Consider the following 18192-nt stretch of genomic DNA (forward strand, 5'->3'; position numbering starts at 1 on the left):
AATATATATAGAGTGTATGAACATTAAGTGATGGGTGCTAACAAATTTGAAAGAGCCGATTTTTGAATACCCTGTGTTTTAGTGCATTCTTGTGCTAGAGTATGAGCTACTTAAGGTAGTAAATACACATGGAGATGTGAATTGATCAAGAGTTTTGAGCCCTAATGATGAAACACGAAAGATGGGTGTGGCTCATTCAAATATGTAAAGCACGAATGGAGTGTTCTAATAGAACTCAATCTTAGTGACCATCTTCCCAATAATGTCTATAATATGATGTGTTGCATGTGATAATGATCTATTGATAAAGTCTCCATATTGCCAAAAAAGAAATATTTTATTAAGGTTTTAATAGACATTATTTAGTTATGCTTTATTTTAGATAAAATTATAAGATGATATTTATGATTTGTTTTTGTGGCCATGAACTTGACTTGGTAGGAAATTAAAAGTGAATGTGGTAAAATGATTTATGAAGGCTAATCATGTATTTTAAAATTAAAATTGGATGATTTGAGAAAAACCTAAATCTATGAATTTGGTTTTGAGAAAACTACATAGTCTTGCCAGGTCCACTAAGCCTTTATGAAAATCATTTTAAACTGTTATACTATTATATAACTAGTGCTTGTGAATGCATATATATATATAGATATATATATATATATATATATATATATATACACCAAGTCAAGATATAATTTTTTTATTAAAGTGAAAAACATTGTATCTTCAAGGTATTTAAAAATGTGGGAGAAAAACTATCATGCTTAAATACCCATATACTTTGACCCATGTTTCTAGTTATTTAAAATCCTCGATTACCTAAGACCTTGAACCATAATGAATATTGTAGAAAGGTCATTTTGCTAGGCGTCATTGACACATGTTATGTTGATTAGATAACATGGTTTGTATGAATTTACTACCAAGACGACTAATGGTGTTGAACTTTTGTGGTTCAGGAAGGTTTTGCATTTTGCATATTGTGAAAACCAATGGGCATTGAATTACATATTGCATGAGACTTGCTATGCCACCTCATGATATAAGCATAAGTATGTTGAGAATGTATATGTTATATGTGCAATAATTGAGTGAGAGCGGCTATAGTCCCATGTTTCTTTTAGCTGCTTGGATATTCAAATATACAGATGCAAGCTATCTCATGGATCTAGATGATGCGGAATTTACATCTAGACATGTGTTCATGCTTGGAGGGGGTACAATTTCTTGGAAATCAAAGAAACATGATGTGGTGGAATTGTCCACCATGGAGGCAGAGTACGTGTCGTGTTGTTTGGCGGTCAAGGAGACAATATGGATTAAGAAATTTCTTAATCAACTTGACTTTCACCCCGTACGTTGTGAGACAGTAAAGATTTTCTACGATAGTACGACGACGATATGCGTGTCAAATGAGCCACGATTCCATAAGAACTCCAAACATATAGTACCTATATCTCTATCATTTAAAAAATGAGATGATATTAAATAAATATTCCAATAGGAGCACCTATTAGTATTTGATAGGCCAACTGAAACAATAGACTATAGTGTTGTTCACCCATGGGACCCGGATGTGTGGTGCTTGTTCTATGGCTATAAAAGAGAGCAGCTTGTTTAGAGAACTCCTTTGAGCCCATGACCATACAACCCCATGCGATGAGGATACATAATGATCTTCTGCGACAACATATCCATGATTTGTGATGCGATATGAAAGATGGACTACGACTACTTTTTGAGATGAGATCCAAGCAGCAAAGAAAAAAAAAAAAAGGGAGAAAGTGAGGAAGATAGAATGTAAGGCTTTCAAAAGCCAAGTGGGAGACGTTGGGTGAGTATGACCATTAAAGGCCTTATGAGTGCATATAAAATGAAATGATATAGTGGAACATGAACTTAGTGGAAGTGTGGTCCCTTGTGGACCATACTAAGCAAACGTTTTTTGTTAATACCGGACTGTGCTTGGCCAGTCGATTGGAAAAACCCATGTTATCTGAGCATAGAGTATAAACCGATAAATGTTCTAATGGGTCATCCCTTGATGAGGTCGGAGTATGCCCGGATGAGTGAGCCGAGGGACTGTGTAACCCTTGTGTGAGATGATGGCCTTCAGAGACGTAGGCCAAAGCCTCATCCATGTACCATCACACGACATGCATATTGATAGAATGTTTCGGGAAAGCAAGTCACCTTTCAAGGTGAAGTGTATGCAAGGGTGAGAGATACCCCTATGCGTCATAAGAGCTATGGTCGCATCAGGTCTAAGTGACCTTGGTCTGTTTGTAGGTGAGAACCTGAAATCCATAGACTGGGATTGCGACCCCTTGGCTCATCGACCAGACTTTGGTGACCTACTAATGAGCCCCTGTATGGACTGTGGGTCACGTGAAACATTGAGTCGGTTTGATAAAGTAAGTGTGGTCTGTAGTTCACATTTGAAGGTGGAGTGCCCTAGTGTTTGATTGATTTAATTCCAAGACCATATGGATTATTTTCCCATCTAATGAATTTAATTATGTTTGTTTTATGATATATATGATTTTAAAATTATTATTTAAATTTTTTAGATCTCTAGATATTTTATTTATCAAATTTGGATTTATAAAATCAGAGCTATAGATTTTATATTGATTTAAATATTTAAATAAATTTTAAAATTATTTTATTGAGTTTTAAAAATATTTAAAATTGCATGGGCGGCCCATTGTGCACATGGGCCACCATAGCCTAGATGGTGGGGCCCATGAGATCCTCTCATGGGTGGCACACCCCACCCATTTAAAAGCTTTCTATTTTTGTGATAAGTGATTTTGGCTTGTAGGCCAAGTTGCTATGTGTTTTGGCAAGGCATTGGCTTGAATAAGCTTTGAATGAATTTTTGGAAAGCATGAATAGACTTGTGCATTATTTTGGTATGCTTAATATTATTTTGAAGAGAAAATAGTTTAGGAAAGAGGGATAAAAGTTCTAGCACCTTCCAAAATATTGATGGCCCATTTATGGAATGGATGACTCAAATCTCTCACCCCACAAGTCATCCAAGGTCAATGGTTCATATTCCATCTCACAAGAAGATGGAAGCCAAGGAAAACTCTACGGAACACTAGTCTTATTCAAAACCTATAAAAAATGATTGTCTCTATCCAAAATCTCCATATTTTATCTTTCTATCTCTCTCTTAAGAAAGTTTTTCTCTCTCTCATGAAAGCCCAAAAGGGGTACACCCCACTCTCTCATATTTGATCACTCTCTCCCACGTTGTAAAAATGAGTTAAGGGTTTAGGCTATGGGATTATTCTCTCTTTCATATGTCAACTATAGATTTGTGGCTAAGGGTTCTAGAGTGTAGCAAAAAGAGAATCCATCTTTCTCAAACTAGTTTGCTAAGAGAATTCACCTAAGGTTTGAGTTTGTGATCAAAGGGGTTAATTTCTATTGGTGTGGCTTGGCCTAAACTTGCTTTTCCGGTTAAGATTGAAGGTTGATCATTGATTCCGTATTGGTGACTCGGTGTGGGGTTTAATAAGCCCTGTTGAGGTGATCTCCGGCACGCTTATTTTGTTTCTTGTCATATTTAATTATATTGTCTTTATATTCCCAAACATAAGAATTGTGGACTTTTTTTGTTTAAAGAAAATTGGTTTCATGGCATCAAGGTTTTTAAGATATTGGATTTGTTAGTTTAATTTTCTTTGAAGCAAGAGTTATTGTAACAAAACCACTTGTAACTGATCTTTGCCAAAAGAAAGAAAAAGAAAAAAAAAGATAAAAATAAAAAAATATATTCCGCGATAAGATCGCATTAGTCTTTCTTTTATGAAGCTCTCTAAAATGTTCATTCAAATGGATGAACAACATTTGAAGAGGCAGTTATAAGCTCCAAAATCTTTTTTATGTAAATATTTTTAGAGTGGAAAAGACTATTATAAAATTTTTCCAGGGTCTCTCACATACCTCAAAAAGTTTTATGATGTCTTTAATGAAGCTTGGCTATAATTTTCTTGTGGTTTCTATTTTTAGATAAGGGGTTGAAAACATATAATTTTGTAATTTGTTAAAGAATTTTCTATAACTTATGGTAATGTATGATTTTGTGAAAGTTTAATCCCACCTTGCCTAGAGACATATTCTGATAAACATGCGGGTGTTTTCAACTGAGGCTAAAGTCTATTCTTTTGCTGGCCAAACTTTTGATTCACCTTCAACCACTGTTAAGTCAAGTAGCTGTATTTTTGGCACTTCTGATCAAAATCTTTAACAGTGGTTAAGATTAAGTAGCTAAATTTCTGGCCATGGTTAAGTCTATGTGACCATGTGAGCCTACTTAACGATCTTCTGCAATCTTAACTCTGTTGGGTGATCTTTCGTGCCGAGTCCCCTTCACTCAGACTCCCGACTTTTCGCCATGGTTAACTGTGTTGGGCGAGCTTTCGCTACGGTTAAGCAGAGGTTTGGTTTATGCTAAACTATCTTATTGCTCGCCAAAGTTTCGATCGACCTTTAATCGTGGTTAAGATGGAGTAGTAGTATTTTTATCGTGGCTAAATTTCTACTCAGAGCATTTTTTCAGAAAGTCCTAATTTTCCATGGAGGTCAACTATGTTGGACAACCTTTGACCTTTTTAAGAGCCTTTTTATAGGGACTCAGTTTCTATACGCCAAAGCTCGCATATGTAGAAATGCGGGCCTGTTAATAAATCTATTTTTGAGATGGATTTTAAGACTTAAACTTTAAAGACATGTAAGTTCATGAATATGAATATATAAATAAATTTTAAAAACTAATAATAATAATTCTAGTAAAAAACATTTGGACCGTCAGTTTCTATTGTTTTTAGACAGACCACCTACTTGCATCCATCTTTAAGAGGTATATATTTTTTCAACTTTAAGTCTAGTCAATGACATACTAACTACCATCCAATTTGAAATCTGTTTGACAAATTTGAAGTTTGGACCACCTAAATTTCAGGAACAAGAGCAATTTTCATGCCACCCATTCATGAGTGAAAAGACGCCCAGCGTGATTTTGTACCATTATTAGCAAAACATCCCTACCTTACAGCTAAGTATTCCACATTTTCCCCCAATTTATAAATAATTTCCTTCTTTTCTTGGAGCTATTTTAACAAAGGCGGGCAATGGGCCAGGCAGTTTGGCCCAGCCCTAAAAATGTAAGGTTGGGCTGCCTAAGGGCCGGGCTAGGGGCAGTGTTAGCCAACCCCTCATTTTTTTATCTTTTCTTCCATTTTTCTTCATTTGTTTTTGGCTTGGCCCGGTCCTGGCCCTTTAGGGCCAGCCGGGCATGAGCTGGCCCTATGGGAACAAGGCCCAGCCTGTTGCCGCCCCTAGTTTTAACCATTAATACAGATCCTTGGTAGACAGACTTGGGCATCTTTTTATGCAAATAACATCTAAGAAATGTAATAATGAAACCTTCTTGAATGTTCATTTTGAAAGGATTTCTTACCAAAAAAACCACATGCAGGTCTAAGTTAGCTTAGTTTGCAAGAGAGAATTCGAACTACCAACACATCTCACTCCAAAGTGGGTATCCCACTTTTAAGCCGAAGGTGTGGTTGACAACCCCATAACGGCTTGCCCAATCCTGAGGGTTCTATTTGATTGTATTTCATTTTATTTATGTTGCACTTATTTCTTGAGGAATATGTCTACTTGCCAACAAAGAACCACTTTTGAGAAAACTCATTAACATTTATTTCCAGGCCAGCCCTGGCCTGTCCCGGCACAGTGAGTCCTTTCTTTTGTGATGAATAGTCGGCACCAGTCCTACGTTTTATCTCTGTGAGCCGAGGAGAAAAGCGGTTGGCTCAACAGAAAGAGGATTATACCATACGAGAACAAGGAAGTCAGTCTGATTCAAATATACATCATGGATTCTGCCAATTAACAAATTTTATGAAATCATATGCATCTTTGAAGCTGGTTTCAATTCTTTAGGCTAATTGAAACCAAGGTTTATCAGGTGGCAATCACAAACATGCATGACTCAGATCCCTGAACGTACATGATAGAAGGAGGTGATTGCTCAGTGTGTAAGTGCAATGACCTTGGTAGGTTTGAGCAGATTGTTACATCAGGAAAGATGTTTACCCCAAATCTTGCAGATGTTACATTATATGGGCTAGTATGCCTGCAAAGGGGTAGGACAATCATCTTTTCACTCAGGATGGTGCTCTAAATGTAGTTTTTTTGCCAAGCACATCTGACGGCAATGTGGCGTAACCACATGTGACAGCCGTCCTAAGAGGAACAACACACAAGGCACAATGATGCCCCTAAATGTGGCCTTTGCTTACAATCCTCAGCACAAAATGCTTTGATTACCTGTACCATGAGAATAGAGGGCAGGCTCCCCTACTCTTCTTGATCTTCTATGGACTTCTTACTTGAGCGAAAAGCAGCCTCATTAGCTTGCATCTTCTTCACGCATCACCAAGTTCAGGCCGTACAATTAGAAAAAGTGGTGTGATCATGCCTTACAAGTGGAGCTAGTGTTGATAAGTATCTGTGTGTTCGAGTGCTCCAATTTACTTGCAACTCTCAAATCTATGCAGTGAAACTAAAGATCAGCAACTACATGTGAGAACGAATACTAGATTTGACTGAAGGTTCCCTGATTTCTGCCCCATAAATGTTTAGTCTCATTCATAGTCATTTACAAATTGAAAACCTTGGTATATGAAGAATTTTCATCCTGGTAAATTTGCCCAAATGTGCAGATGGCCGCATGAGTGTGTGTGAAAGAGAGAGAGAGAGAGAGAGAGAGAGAGAGAGATGAGCTTTAGTAATCAAGTGTGCAGCAATTCCAAATAAATGCAACTTTTCATTCTGAATATAGGAAGTTTCATAGACTAAATGTTGAAAAATAAGTACAGCAAAACAATGAATCTTTGTATACAAAGTACAAACCACCCTCCATTTTACAAATCCTGAGATACACAGTAGACACAATGTTAGGAACTCAACCTCAATGAATCTTTGTGTACGAAGTATAAACCATAGTTCATTCAACAAATCCTGAGAGAGGCAGTAGACCCATTGTTAGAACCAAACATCCATAACCAAGAAAAAGTTCAGGCCATCCTCACCCGTTTCTCCTCCCCCATAGGCACTGAATTAATTTGCTAATGAAGACTCCCTAGCAGAAAAAATGAGAACTGATTTGCACATTAAGACTCTTGTTCTCTTGATTTCACTGCCGTCTCGCTAAGAATCTCAAATAGTGACAAACATCAGCGTCAATAGTCTCAAACTACCATTAAATCAACTCGAAGCAATCAATCGATCATCAAATTTCTCAGATCTCATCTACACTCACTGCCAACTTCTCTCAAATAACCCCTTCAACATCAAGAGGTTCACTCCCATGGGAGCAACCTGGTCTCAGTATCCATAAACCTCCCCATAACATAATCCCTCAACCCTGTATCAAGCACCTCACAAAACTGTTGAGCCCAATTGGGTGGCTCGACTGCCTCGGTCCCAAGCCCAGGAGCCCGGTCCTTTGAACCCTCTCTCTCCTTATCGTGCCAATCTGCTACATAAGTAGCAACCCTCCTATAAAACTTGGCCTTAAACACATCCCAGACCTGATATTTGTAGTGATTTATCACTGCAACCCCTCTTGGTAAGTCCACAAAGACGAACCCAGGTTTCAGGTGAAAATGGTGCACCACATTGATCAGGGCTCTGTCCAAGGCCCGGGGCCTAACTATCGACTTGTGCCTCTCAGGGCTACCAAGTCGACACGTATAGCCCACTGTAACCCCTTTTGAAGGGGCTCGCCTATGGCCTGAAGGCCCAAAACTGTGGCAAGATGTACGAACTTCACCCACCTCTTTGGCCTGTTCATTCAAAATCCCAATTAGGGGAGGCCCTTCACTGTGAGAGGTGGATGGAAGGTAGAAGAACTCATCAACATCCATGAAACCAACCCATTTGCACTCTCTTTGGGCTTGCACTGCACAATGTGAGAAACCGGCCTCTTGGGTCTTGAGCCATGGCCAGGTACGGCGGGTCACATTGTAGGCTTGACGCAAAGGACCAAGAACCTCTTCTATGCCATCATCGCTATTGTTATCATATATAAACCATCTACTCACTCCCAATTCGGCATGGTACATGATCCATTCTTTGAGGAATTGGGCTTGGTTCCATAACATGGTGCACACACACATGGTGTGCTTATAGGTTGGTTTCTCTCTCCTATGTTTGTTCTGGTTCTTTAACTTTGCAACAGAGGCGAGTATGCCTCTGGTTTGGGTCTTAATAGAAACGGTTATTCCCTCTGATTTGGAGGGCTTTGTTTTAATGCTTAGAGGAAGGGAGCATCTGATTACCTCCTGAGCGGCTGTGATGGCTTTGGTGGTAAAGATAAACTTGGGTTTACTAAGATTCCAGCCAAAAACACAGAGGAATTGGGCGGGATCAGAGGCCCTGTCTGGTCTGAGATTCAAGCCTTTAGCAAACACAACCACTGAATCTCCATCAGTCATGGCTTCGTAAACCAGAGTCTCCCAATGAGGAGGGGAAACCTCTTCTGAGAGTTTGACACTTCTCTCTTCATCGCCGTCGTCACTCCTCTCCCCCTCTGGCTTATTGGCCATCGAAGTGAGACGAGGGTGGGAGTAACTGGTTGGGGGGAGGGGACATCTGGCTATTTGTAGATTCGATTCATCATCCCGGTCAATAGAGAGAACAGGGAGGGTCAGTATTTCAGACGGGACCTCTAATTTGTGTTCATAAAGGCAACTGAGTTGATGCGTGTTCAGAGTGGGGACGCGATTTTGGTGAATTATCAGCAGTACATGATCTGGAAAAACCACTTGATCATAAAGCTTAAGTGGAGGATGAGACCCTCCGTTGTTGTTCGATCTGCTATCTCTGGCACTCATGGCCATGGCTGAGGAGGATGAAATTCGAGGCACAATCAAAATTGGCCGGAAAGACTCTGCAACAACCAGAAGAAAAGAAAGATATTAGGCAGAAGATCTGCCTAAAAGAGACATTTAAACACCAAGGGGACTACTTCTCACACTCTGTATCTGTTCAGAGACTTTTCTCTCTACATATATCTTCCATTCTCATATTTTTTAATTTTCATTGGTTGATGGCAAAACAGAAACCAAAATAACCATTTCTAACCAGGCCTTTGGCTGGCCACACACCCAATTTGTAGGAACAGAAGTCTTGGGGTTTAACTTCTCTCATGCAAAGTAAAATAAAAAAAAGAGAAAAAGAAAAAGAAAAAGGAAAAAAAAAGAAGAACTATTTTTCCATGTATCTAATAAATTCAAAAAGAATAAACGGCACCGGCAAGTTTGGTTTTCTATAAACATCTTTATTTGATGAAAGCCTTTTATTCTTGTCTGAAAATAACCCACAAATCAAACGTTCCAGCAATAAGTGCGAATTTGCTATATAAGGCAAAGTTTCACAGAATTATAACAGTAACAAAATGCCCTCTACATATAAAATTTCAAGAATTGATGAAAGAAACAAACCCAAATCATAAATGGGTTGCTCTCTAATCTCTCTACATCTAAATTTTCATGAATTAATGAAAATCTCAGAAACCCAAATCACAAATTGGGTTCTCTCTCTACATGTTAACTTTCAAAGATCCAATTGCTGATTCTTATTGGGTGGTGGAAGAAACAAACAGGGTTATCAGAAACACTGACCTCTGAATACCATGAGAGAGAATAACAGGAAGAGGAAGGCCCCCAATGATAAAAGGATGGTGAAGCAAAAGATTCGCAGGTCGAGAGCTCCTCTCGAGCGCCTTCGCTGGTCTCTGAGCTTTACATTCCATTGATTCTCTTCCATGGCACTCCCTTCTATCTCCAAGGATCCATAGACATGAATGAACTGAAAAACACTGATTCTTCCCAGATTTTAGCCCAACTTTTATCTCCAAGGATCCATGGCCATGAATGAAGAAGTAAAACACAACTTTTCCATTGAATTTGGTAGGAAAACCTGTAATGGGGCTGGCTCAGGAACACGCGTGAGGGTTTTGGGACCAAGATTGTGGGTGTATATTGCAGTCAATCCCTGTCTCTCGTTCTCTCTCTAAACTTTGTTTTCTCTCTCTAAAACTTTTGAGATTTACTGAAGACTGAGGGAAGGAATAAAGTGTGTAACTTTATTTTATCTCTATCCTCTTTTGAAGCTACGCGTTCTAGAAAGAGTGGAGAAATGGGGTTTTTATATAAAAAAGTTTGTATACATATACCGGCCCTGAGCCCCACCTCTGTCTTCATTCTTACTCATTCGTTAATTAATAGTGACATATTAATGAATTTTAATAATAACATTAAAAAAGGTATATTGATTTGTATAATAATAAAATAGGGAAAAAGTTTATATAATGTTGCCAACTTTAAAATGCATAATTAATATGTACCTCAAAAACTCATTATTAAATGCTGTTTTGATGTTGGCATACCCTTTGATTATCTTACCTCAAGATGTATAAATATGTGAAGAAAAAAAGATTTCAAGTTTTAAGAATAATGTATCTTATAACATATTATGTGGATTATTTATTGAAAACATATATTTATAGATGCAATTTTTAAATTTTATTTCTTTATAGATCAAAACTTTCAAAACCTATCTTACAATATAGATATTTTCTCTTTTGTATCTTCTAACCTCAAAACTATGTTTACTCATTTTTATTTTAACTTTTTAGCGCAAACAAATTTGAAAATAATCTCTCTAAAAAATCTAGCTTTCTCTCTCCTTCTTTATCTTCACCTGCTTCTCTCATCGGGAGAGAGAGAGAGTTGGGGGGAGAGAGAGACACGGGGAGGGAGAGAGAGTTGGGGGAAGAGAGAAAGAGCGGTTTGAGAGATTGCTAAGAGAAAAAAACATGGAGAGATGAGTTTAAAAATGATGTATTTGTAAAATTTATTTGGGCTAAAAAATAAGATAAAGTTGGTCTAGAGGTTTGAAGATATAATAAATAAAATATTTATGAATAGGTGTTAAAACCTTGAATAAATATTTATGAATAGGTGTTAAAACCTTGAATTTACAGATAAATAAAACTTAAAAGTGAGATTTATGGAGATATTTTCTCTTGTTTATTTTCAAGATTTTCATGTACTTATATATCTACTTGATTTGAATTTTTTTTTAAAAAAGTTAAAATTTTATAATTAGAGATAAAAAAATATTTTTAAGCCATCTTAAGAATCTTTAACACCAAAATTATATTTATGATAAAATTTGGAGGTGTCTCTTAATAATTTGATTGTTTAAAGTTGCAACCTCATACAAACCACACTTTGTGGAAATTTGTGGCCTCAAGGCATGGGGTGCAAGCATCTATCTAGGTGGAAGTGAATTGGCCCCTCTTTTTCTCTCTCTCTCATCTGAGCCTTTAGGTGAAGTTCATGGATGTCTCTCCCATAAATCATGGGATATGACATAATTGAGAGATTCTTTCTCTTGGGGCTCGCAATGGGCTAGGTGGCCTAGTCGTGCCCGGTTACCTCAACCTTAAGAAAGTAGGGTTTGGGCCACAAACTTGGCCTGAGGGTTAAGGTAGGATCGGTGCCAATCTAGTTCCACCTGGCCTCCTATTATTATTTTTGTTTTTATTTTGATTTTTTTCACTTGTTTTTTTTGCCCGACCCAACCTTAACATGGTTAAGGTCCTTATTATTATTTTTGTGCTTATTTTGATTTTTTTTTCATTTATTTTTGCCCGACCCGACCTTAACAAGGCTAAGGTCAGAGCCAAGCTGGCCTGACCAATTGCCACCGTTTCTCTCTGTCTTGCGTAAAACATGGGGAGCGACCTCTCTCTCTCCCTCTCTAACAGATAAACATAAGGGGATCGACTTGTACGCCTCCATGTGAATAGGTGACTAGAGATTCATCCATGTACAAATTGATGTGGTGAGCCCTCACTTTGTCTTGGGAATGTGGTTGCACCCCGTACTCCTTCTGTGCTGGAGTATATTATTTATTTATTCCCTTCTGTAAAATTTAATTTTGGAATTTTTTGGGACTCCAATTTTTAAAGATGACTTCCTAAACCTAATAAATAACTGAAAGGTAAATATATTGCACTCTATGTGCTTGAAAAAAATAGCCTTACAAGATTGATCGACTATCGTCCAATTTTTTTAGGAACAACATTAAATCTTGAAGCATTTACGATCCATTTTTCTAAAGTAATCTAGTGATTCTTAAATAGATAATAAAATATCATATCAAAAAAATTCTCCCAAACAATTCTTTTGCCTAAGGGAATAAGTGTGCAATATAGTCCTTTAAAAACAGGCTATATGCACATTAAAGGGCTGTAACCTAGTACGAGTCCCACCTAAACAGGGTCGGGGGAGGAGTGGGCTCTAAATGGTCCTAACGTTTGATTTAATGCACAAAGTGGCCACTCTCAATATTCGAATCCGCTCTGGCTACCCGAGTTTTTTACCATTGCACTAAGTGATCACCCTTGCTATATGGACATCAAAAAAAAAAAAAAAAAAACATAAACATGCTGGGTGCCAAAACAAAAGTCTCTCTCAATAGTCCACCACCTTTTACATGTTTGCTTGTAGGAAAGTGGTAGACACCATACCTCACGGAAAGCATATTCTCATTTTTAACCATGACTACAGCTTTGGTAATGTTAAAAAAAAAAAAAAAAAATCAGGATTATATCCATTTTCATATGAAAGGGGCCTCAAATCTATTGAGGTATAAAAGCGCGTTCTTAGTGATGAAAAGCTGGAACCAAATCTCTGATTAATTGAGGTATAAGAGAAATTTTCTTTTAAAGTTTTAGCATTGTTGATGAAATAAATGCAGCCAGCCAAGTTCATATCTAATGGTCAACATTAATTGTAACTCCCCGATACTAATGGTAAATGGTCTATGTATTTTCTCTAAAAGAGCATTATGAACACCCTAAATTTGTGACCTTCAGAAAACCTTACTACGCAATTTTGGGTAATCCTGAAAAAGAAACACAGCCTGGTCTTTTAAAGCTGAATGATTTCATAGGTATTAAGCATGAAAAAACTCCCAAAGGTTTTTATACTCCCGCAGGTGTATGCTTTCTACCTACTCCCTTGGGTAAAAAACCAATGGAGGAGTACGTTTAGGACCCCAAATTTTAGGGTTGTAACCTCTTCAACCTGTAGACTGGCCTCCAAAGCGTTTCCGAGTTAGCTCTCTACATACGAAAAAAAGTGACGTCTCAAAATTGAAGATACACCATCCAATTTTAATGGGAGCATCAAAATAATAAAAATTCAATATTTTTTATTTTATTTATTTATTTTTAAATAATCATCTAGTGATTCTCAGGTTCTTGAATTTCAGATTAAAAAAGTACTCACCAAGTGGGCCTTTTAAATGAGGAAATAAATACATACTATGCTCCCATAGAGGCAATCCTTATAAGAAAAAGTTTACATAGAGCCGAGGCTCTAAACAATCAAATTACAGCCCACCTCAAAAATTTCACTAAAAGAAATTTTTTTGATACTTAAATATCCTCGAATTGATCATCTCGATATCAAGATGCATGGACATAAGAAAAAAAATAATTCCAAGTTTTAGAATTAGTGCATCTTGTAATGTATTTTTAAGTCGTCAATTTTCAAAGTTTTCAAGTTTTATAGATTTCTTTCATCTGCACTATCTTTTAAGCTTTAAATTTTATAAATAAAAATAAAAATATATTTTAAAGCTATTATAAAAAATTTTAGTTTTAAAACACCAATTGAAAGTATGCTGATTGTTTAGAGCCTCAGCTCTATACAAACTGCATAGGGAATTGAGCTGGCTGGATCATCCCTCTCCCTATTGCGGCATGTGTCTCGTTTCATATAGACTCCAACCTTTTCTTCTCTCAAGCCTATAAATGTGTCAACTTTTTTTCTCTCTCTAGACCATTTATCATGGGCTCCTCTCTCTCTCTAGACCATATATCATGTGCCCATTGATGTAACGAGATCCTTTTGCAAAAGGAAGGTCTTGCTTGGACTTTTGGCAACTTCAATATGTCAGAAAAACTATGAAAAAGAATGAAATGGCAAAGGTCTTGAAAAATGACTCTTCGGGGTGGCAATCAGATTGGGTCGAGCCGACAATCCAGCGGCTCAAATAGATCTGGATTCGAGTCCAGGTCCAACTTTTGGACCTGGTGGGTTGAGTTTGGGTCCAAAACCTTAGACCCAAGTCAGATCTATGTTGGGCCCGAGTCCAAAACACTAGACCTCAGTTGGATCTAGGTCGAGTTTGGGTCCAAGTCAACCCGACCCAAACATATTTACACACATACACACACTTGCGACTGTTGTATGGTAATATGATTTCATGCAACCGTTGTATAGTAATATGATGCAACAATTTTAAAAACCATCTCATGGCCATTTGTTTGATCCAAAATTTGAAATATGCACTCTTTTCATTCTAATCATCAATCACAAGAAAGAAAAAAAAATGGAAATATAATTTAAAAAGTATTTTTTTAGCCCAATTAACATAGACCGTTCATTTTGGTGAGATGCTTAGATCTAGGCCTTAGAAGTATTTTTTCATTTCCAATTTTTTTGGACGGCTTTATTATCATTTGATGAATAATGTTAAAAAAGAAAAAAATTATTTTGAGTTTATAAAAGCTAAGATCTTGAAATTCACAAAATGAATGGTCTAGATTTGTTTTTGGAGGGGACTCATTTTGATCATATATAAGGTTCAAATTGAACTTTTTTTGGGAGTGGGAGGGGGAGGGGGAGGGGGGATTGATTATTGAGATGAAGAGAGTGTGTGTGCAAAATTTGAAGTCATACAACTACCACAAACATGATTTTTTAGAAGTGTCGTTTCATTATACTATGAAACAACAGTTGCATTGGATCAGGGATTTTGTCCGCTACTTTTTGGTGAGGATGGTCCCTGCCTAGTCTCAAAAAATTAAAGAAATGCCTCCATGGAGGCCCCTCCTATTCTCAAAAAATTAAAGAAATGCCTCCATGCAGGATATGAACCAAACCCTGAACAAAAATTATTTGGAATTCAATACATGGTTCTTTGTGGTCTGAACAACTATTCGCATTGGTTCTAGAAAACCGCCTTGGCAGTTGACAAAGCCTTTGCTATCCTTTACCCTTGATAATAGTAAACTTACAAAGTTGTATTTTGTTAAGCATTTAATAAAGTTAATATATTTTTAATTTAGGTTTACATACGCTACCACTCCTCAACACATAGCATTAATGTAAAAATGTAAAAATTTATTTCTACCCTTATATATATATATTAAGGGTGTGGTTTGTATAGGGCTGAGGCTCCAAACAATCAAAGGCGCACCTTTAAATACTCAGAATATATTTTTTTCGGTATTGAAATTTTTGTGATGGCTTGAAACTTTATTTCATATCTAATTATAAAATTTAAAGCTTCAAAAAGAGTATAGATCGAGCAAATCTATGAACACCTGAAAAATCTTGAAAATTGACGGCCCAGAGTACATTACAAGATGGACTATTTCCATACTTGAAATGCCTTTTTTTCTCATGTCCATACTTCTTGAGGTCGAGATGACTGATTTGAGGATGTTTTAGCATCAAAATAGCCTTTTCTAGTAGATTTTTGAAGTGTGTCATATTGATCTTTATAACCCATAGAATAATCTAGGCCAAATTCTTTTCAAAATAAACTTTCTAGAAAGAACTTATGTCTAAAGATTGAATAGAGACCATTCAATTTTTGAAGGGTTAGATCTAAGTGTCACAAAACTTAAAATTCAAATTTCTTTCTTTTAAAGATAATCTAGTAATTATTATGTATTTTCCAATATTTTAGACTAAAAAAATTAGATGTTTTAAGCGATGGAGAAGATACATTGTATGCTCCGGGGGAGCTTAGTACTTGTACTATTTAGTTAATGTAGTAATATTTCTTGGGGAGCCTTTTCAATGTATTTTTTCTTGTCCTTTTATGGCCCCAATTCCAATGCAATTGTGGAGAAATGGTTGAGAAGCATTTGTTTAGAAGTGAGAAAAGTTAATCTTCGAGATTGTTGAATCTCTCCCCATGTCAAATAAGTTTATATTGGGAAGGGTGTGGTTTCTAGCCTTAAACAATCACCTCCAAAATTTATCATAACATGTAATTATGGTGAAATTTTTTTTTAGGATTATCTCAAAATCTATTTTCTTATCGAATTATAAAATTTTAGACTCCAAAAATGGTTAAAATCAAGTAGATCTATAAACATATGAAAATCTTAAAAATGGATGGTCTAGATAATACATTACAAGATGCATTATTTCTAGGACTCAATTTTTTTTTTTTTTTTCATATTCATACATCTCGATGTCGAGATGATCAATTAGAAGGTATTAAAACAACATTTTCTGATAGATTTTTGAGGTTGCAATCTTATATAAACTTTCTCCTATTGGGGAATGCCAATCTCTAAACATAGAATATAATTTGAACACAAACGAGATTCCCTATTGACTCTTCCCCAAACATCTCTCTCTCAACTTTTTAACTGTGAATCTCATTGATGTTCAACTGCAGCTTAAAGAACTCTTTCCCACAAGAGTAGCAAGTTTTTTAAATTGAAAAAAATTGGTGTGACCTCAGTTGCTGAACCATATATTTCAGAGCGTTCAATGCATCCCACGAGCTGCAACCTTTTTTAATTACTCCACTTTGAATTTCCATTGACAATTAATTATTAAAGTAGCCATTGAAGCAGGCCTCCAATTCCAATGAATGATGATGACAAGTCCCGTACAAAACATGCATGTGGTTGACATGTTAAACATACATGGGTCAACATAGTATTCATTCATGTGAGCCTCAACTTAAAAAACAAGTTGAACGTGGTTTCCAAGCACACCCTCACTCCTAGGATTTTTATTTTATTTTATTTATTCATTTATTTATTCATTTTAATGTTGACAAGGTATCATTAAGGATCTGAACGTTTCGAGTACATTGTGATGGATACACTTGTTAAGAAAGCCACATTTTTATCTAATGCTATAGTTTGGCATTTTAGACCGTCAGATTTTATGTCTTTCTCTTATTTCATGATTTGGTATAATTGCCATATTGTAAGGTTGTAACATTATGAGATATATTTTCTTATTTTTATTAATACAATTGAAGACCACCTGAAGACCTCACAGGGCATATAGAATCTCCTCCATAATTTGGCTCCATAGCCATGGTCCCTTCTCCAGCTCCTTACACCAATTAATAACATTAATGGAATCTCTCTACCATCGCTCTTGATGTGTTTTCCTCCAATCTTGTGACTCCAAATCTAATTGCCCGAAGTTCTGTCTCATTAACTGAGCATGGTTGTAGCCTGCCTTGATAAGTCCATAGATTTATCCATAGCTGTTTGTTAGTAGTCCTCCATAACTAGTTGTTCGGCCATCATCCTTTACAATGCCGTTAAAGTTAAACCTCACCTAATTTTCATTAGCGGGGACCCATTTAGATAGCTTTATAACTCAAGATTGTCTATAAAGAGACTATTTATCTTTTGTACGTGGATGTCACAATCGTTCTCATTCTTTAGATATGAAATAAGATGGTTTAAAGTGAGTCACGAAGTCTGAGAATATTTTTTTTTAGAATTTTGTGTCTATTCAATGACATTCTTACAACCATTCATCTCGAAATTTAAGGACAAAAATGATTGTGACCTCCATGTACATAAGATAAATGATCTCTTTATAAACCATCCCTTATAACCCTCTTTTTCGTGTGATTCAATAAGTCCCTATAGTTGGACAAGAAGAATTCCTTGGTTACTTCTTTGAAAAATGCTAACGCCCAAGTAGTATTTAAAACATGGTAGTGCCCAAGTAGTAATTGAAGCTATAGCATGGCACAATTGCTCCTCCTCTCTGAATATACGTTTAAAGGTCCTGCCATTTCTTCTTTCCAAAGATTCCATAAAACATTGGCCATTGTGATCCTATGTAAATATATTCCATTAGTTGAAAAAGGAGGCGACCATCTCTATTCAAAACATTGTTGTATCCCTTCAGGAATCACTCCTAGGAAGCATGGCTCCATATTTCTCTCATTATATCTTCTTTCAAACCTTAAAACATTATTTTGCTGTCGTCATTTTTTTTTTCTTAATGCTGTTGTTGT

At 36.5% G+C, this 18192-nt stretch overlaps 1 protein-coding gene across 1 annotated transcript; it reads right to left on the reverse strand.

Moving 5' to 3' along the window:
• Nucleotides 1–6836: 6836 nt before the first annotated feature.
• On the reverse strand, nt 6837–10213 carry LOC18446710 (glycosyltransferase family protein (DUF23)). Its single transcript, XM_006856820.4, has 2 exons — nt 9717–10213; nt 6837–8983 (listed from the first exon to the last, which is right to left on the reverse strand). The coding sequence occupies exons 1-2, from the start codon at nt 9859–9861 to the stop codon at nt 7392–7394; spliced, it is 1737 nt and encodes a 578-aa protein (XP_006856882.1). The 5' UTR covers nt 9862–10213; the 3' UTR covers nt 6837–7391.
• Nucleotides 10214–18192: the final 7979 nt, after the last annotated feature.

The sequence above is a fragment of the Amborella trichopoda genome, chromosome 10, assembly GCF_054954075.1.
Source record: "Amborella trichopoda isolate Santa Cruz 75 chromosome 10, AtrichopodaSantaCruz75HAP2 v2.0, whole genome shotgun sequence".
Lineage (NCBI taxonomy): Eukaryota > Viridiplantae > Streptophyta > Magnoliopsida > Amborellales > Amborellaceae > Amborella > Amborella trichopoda.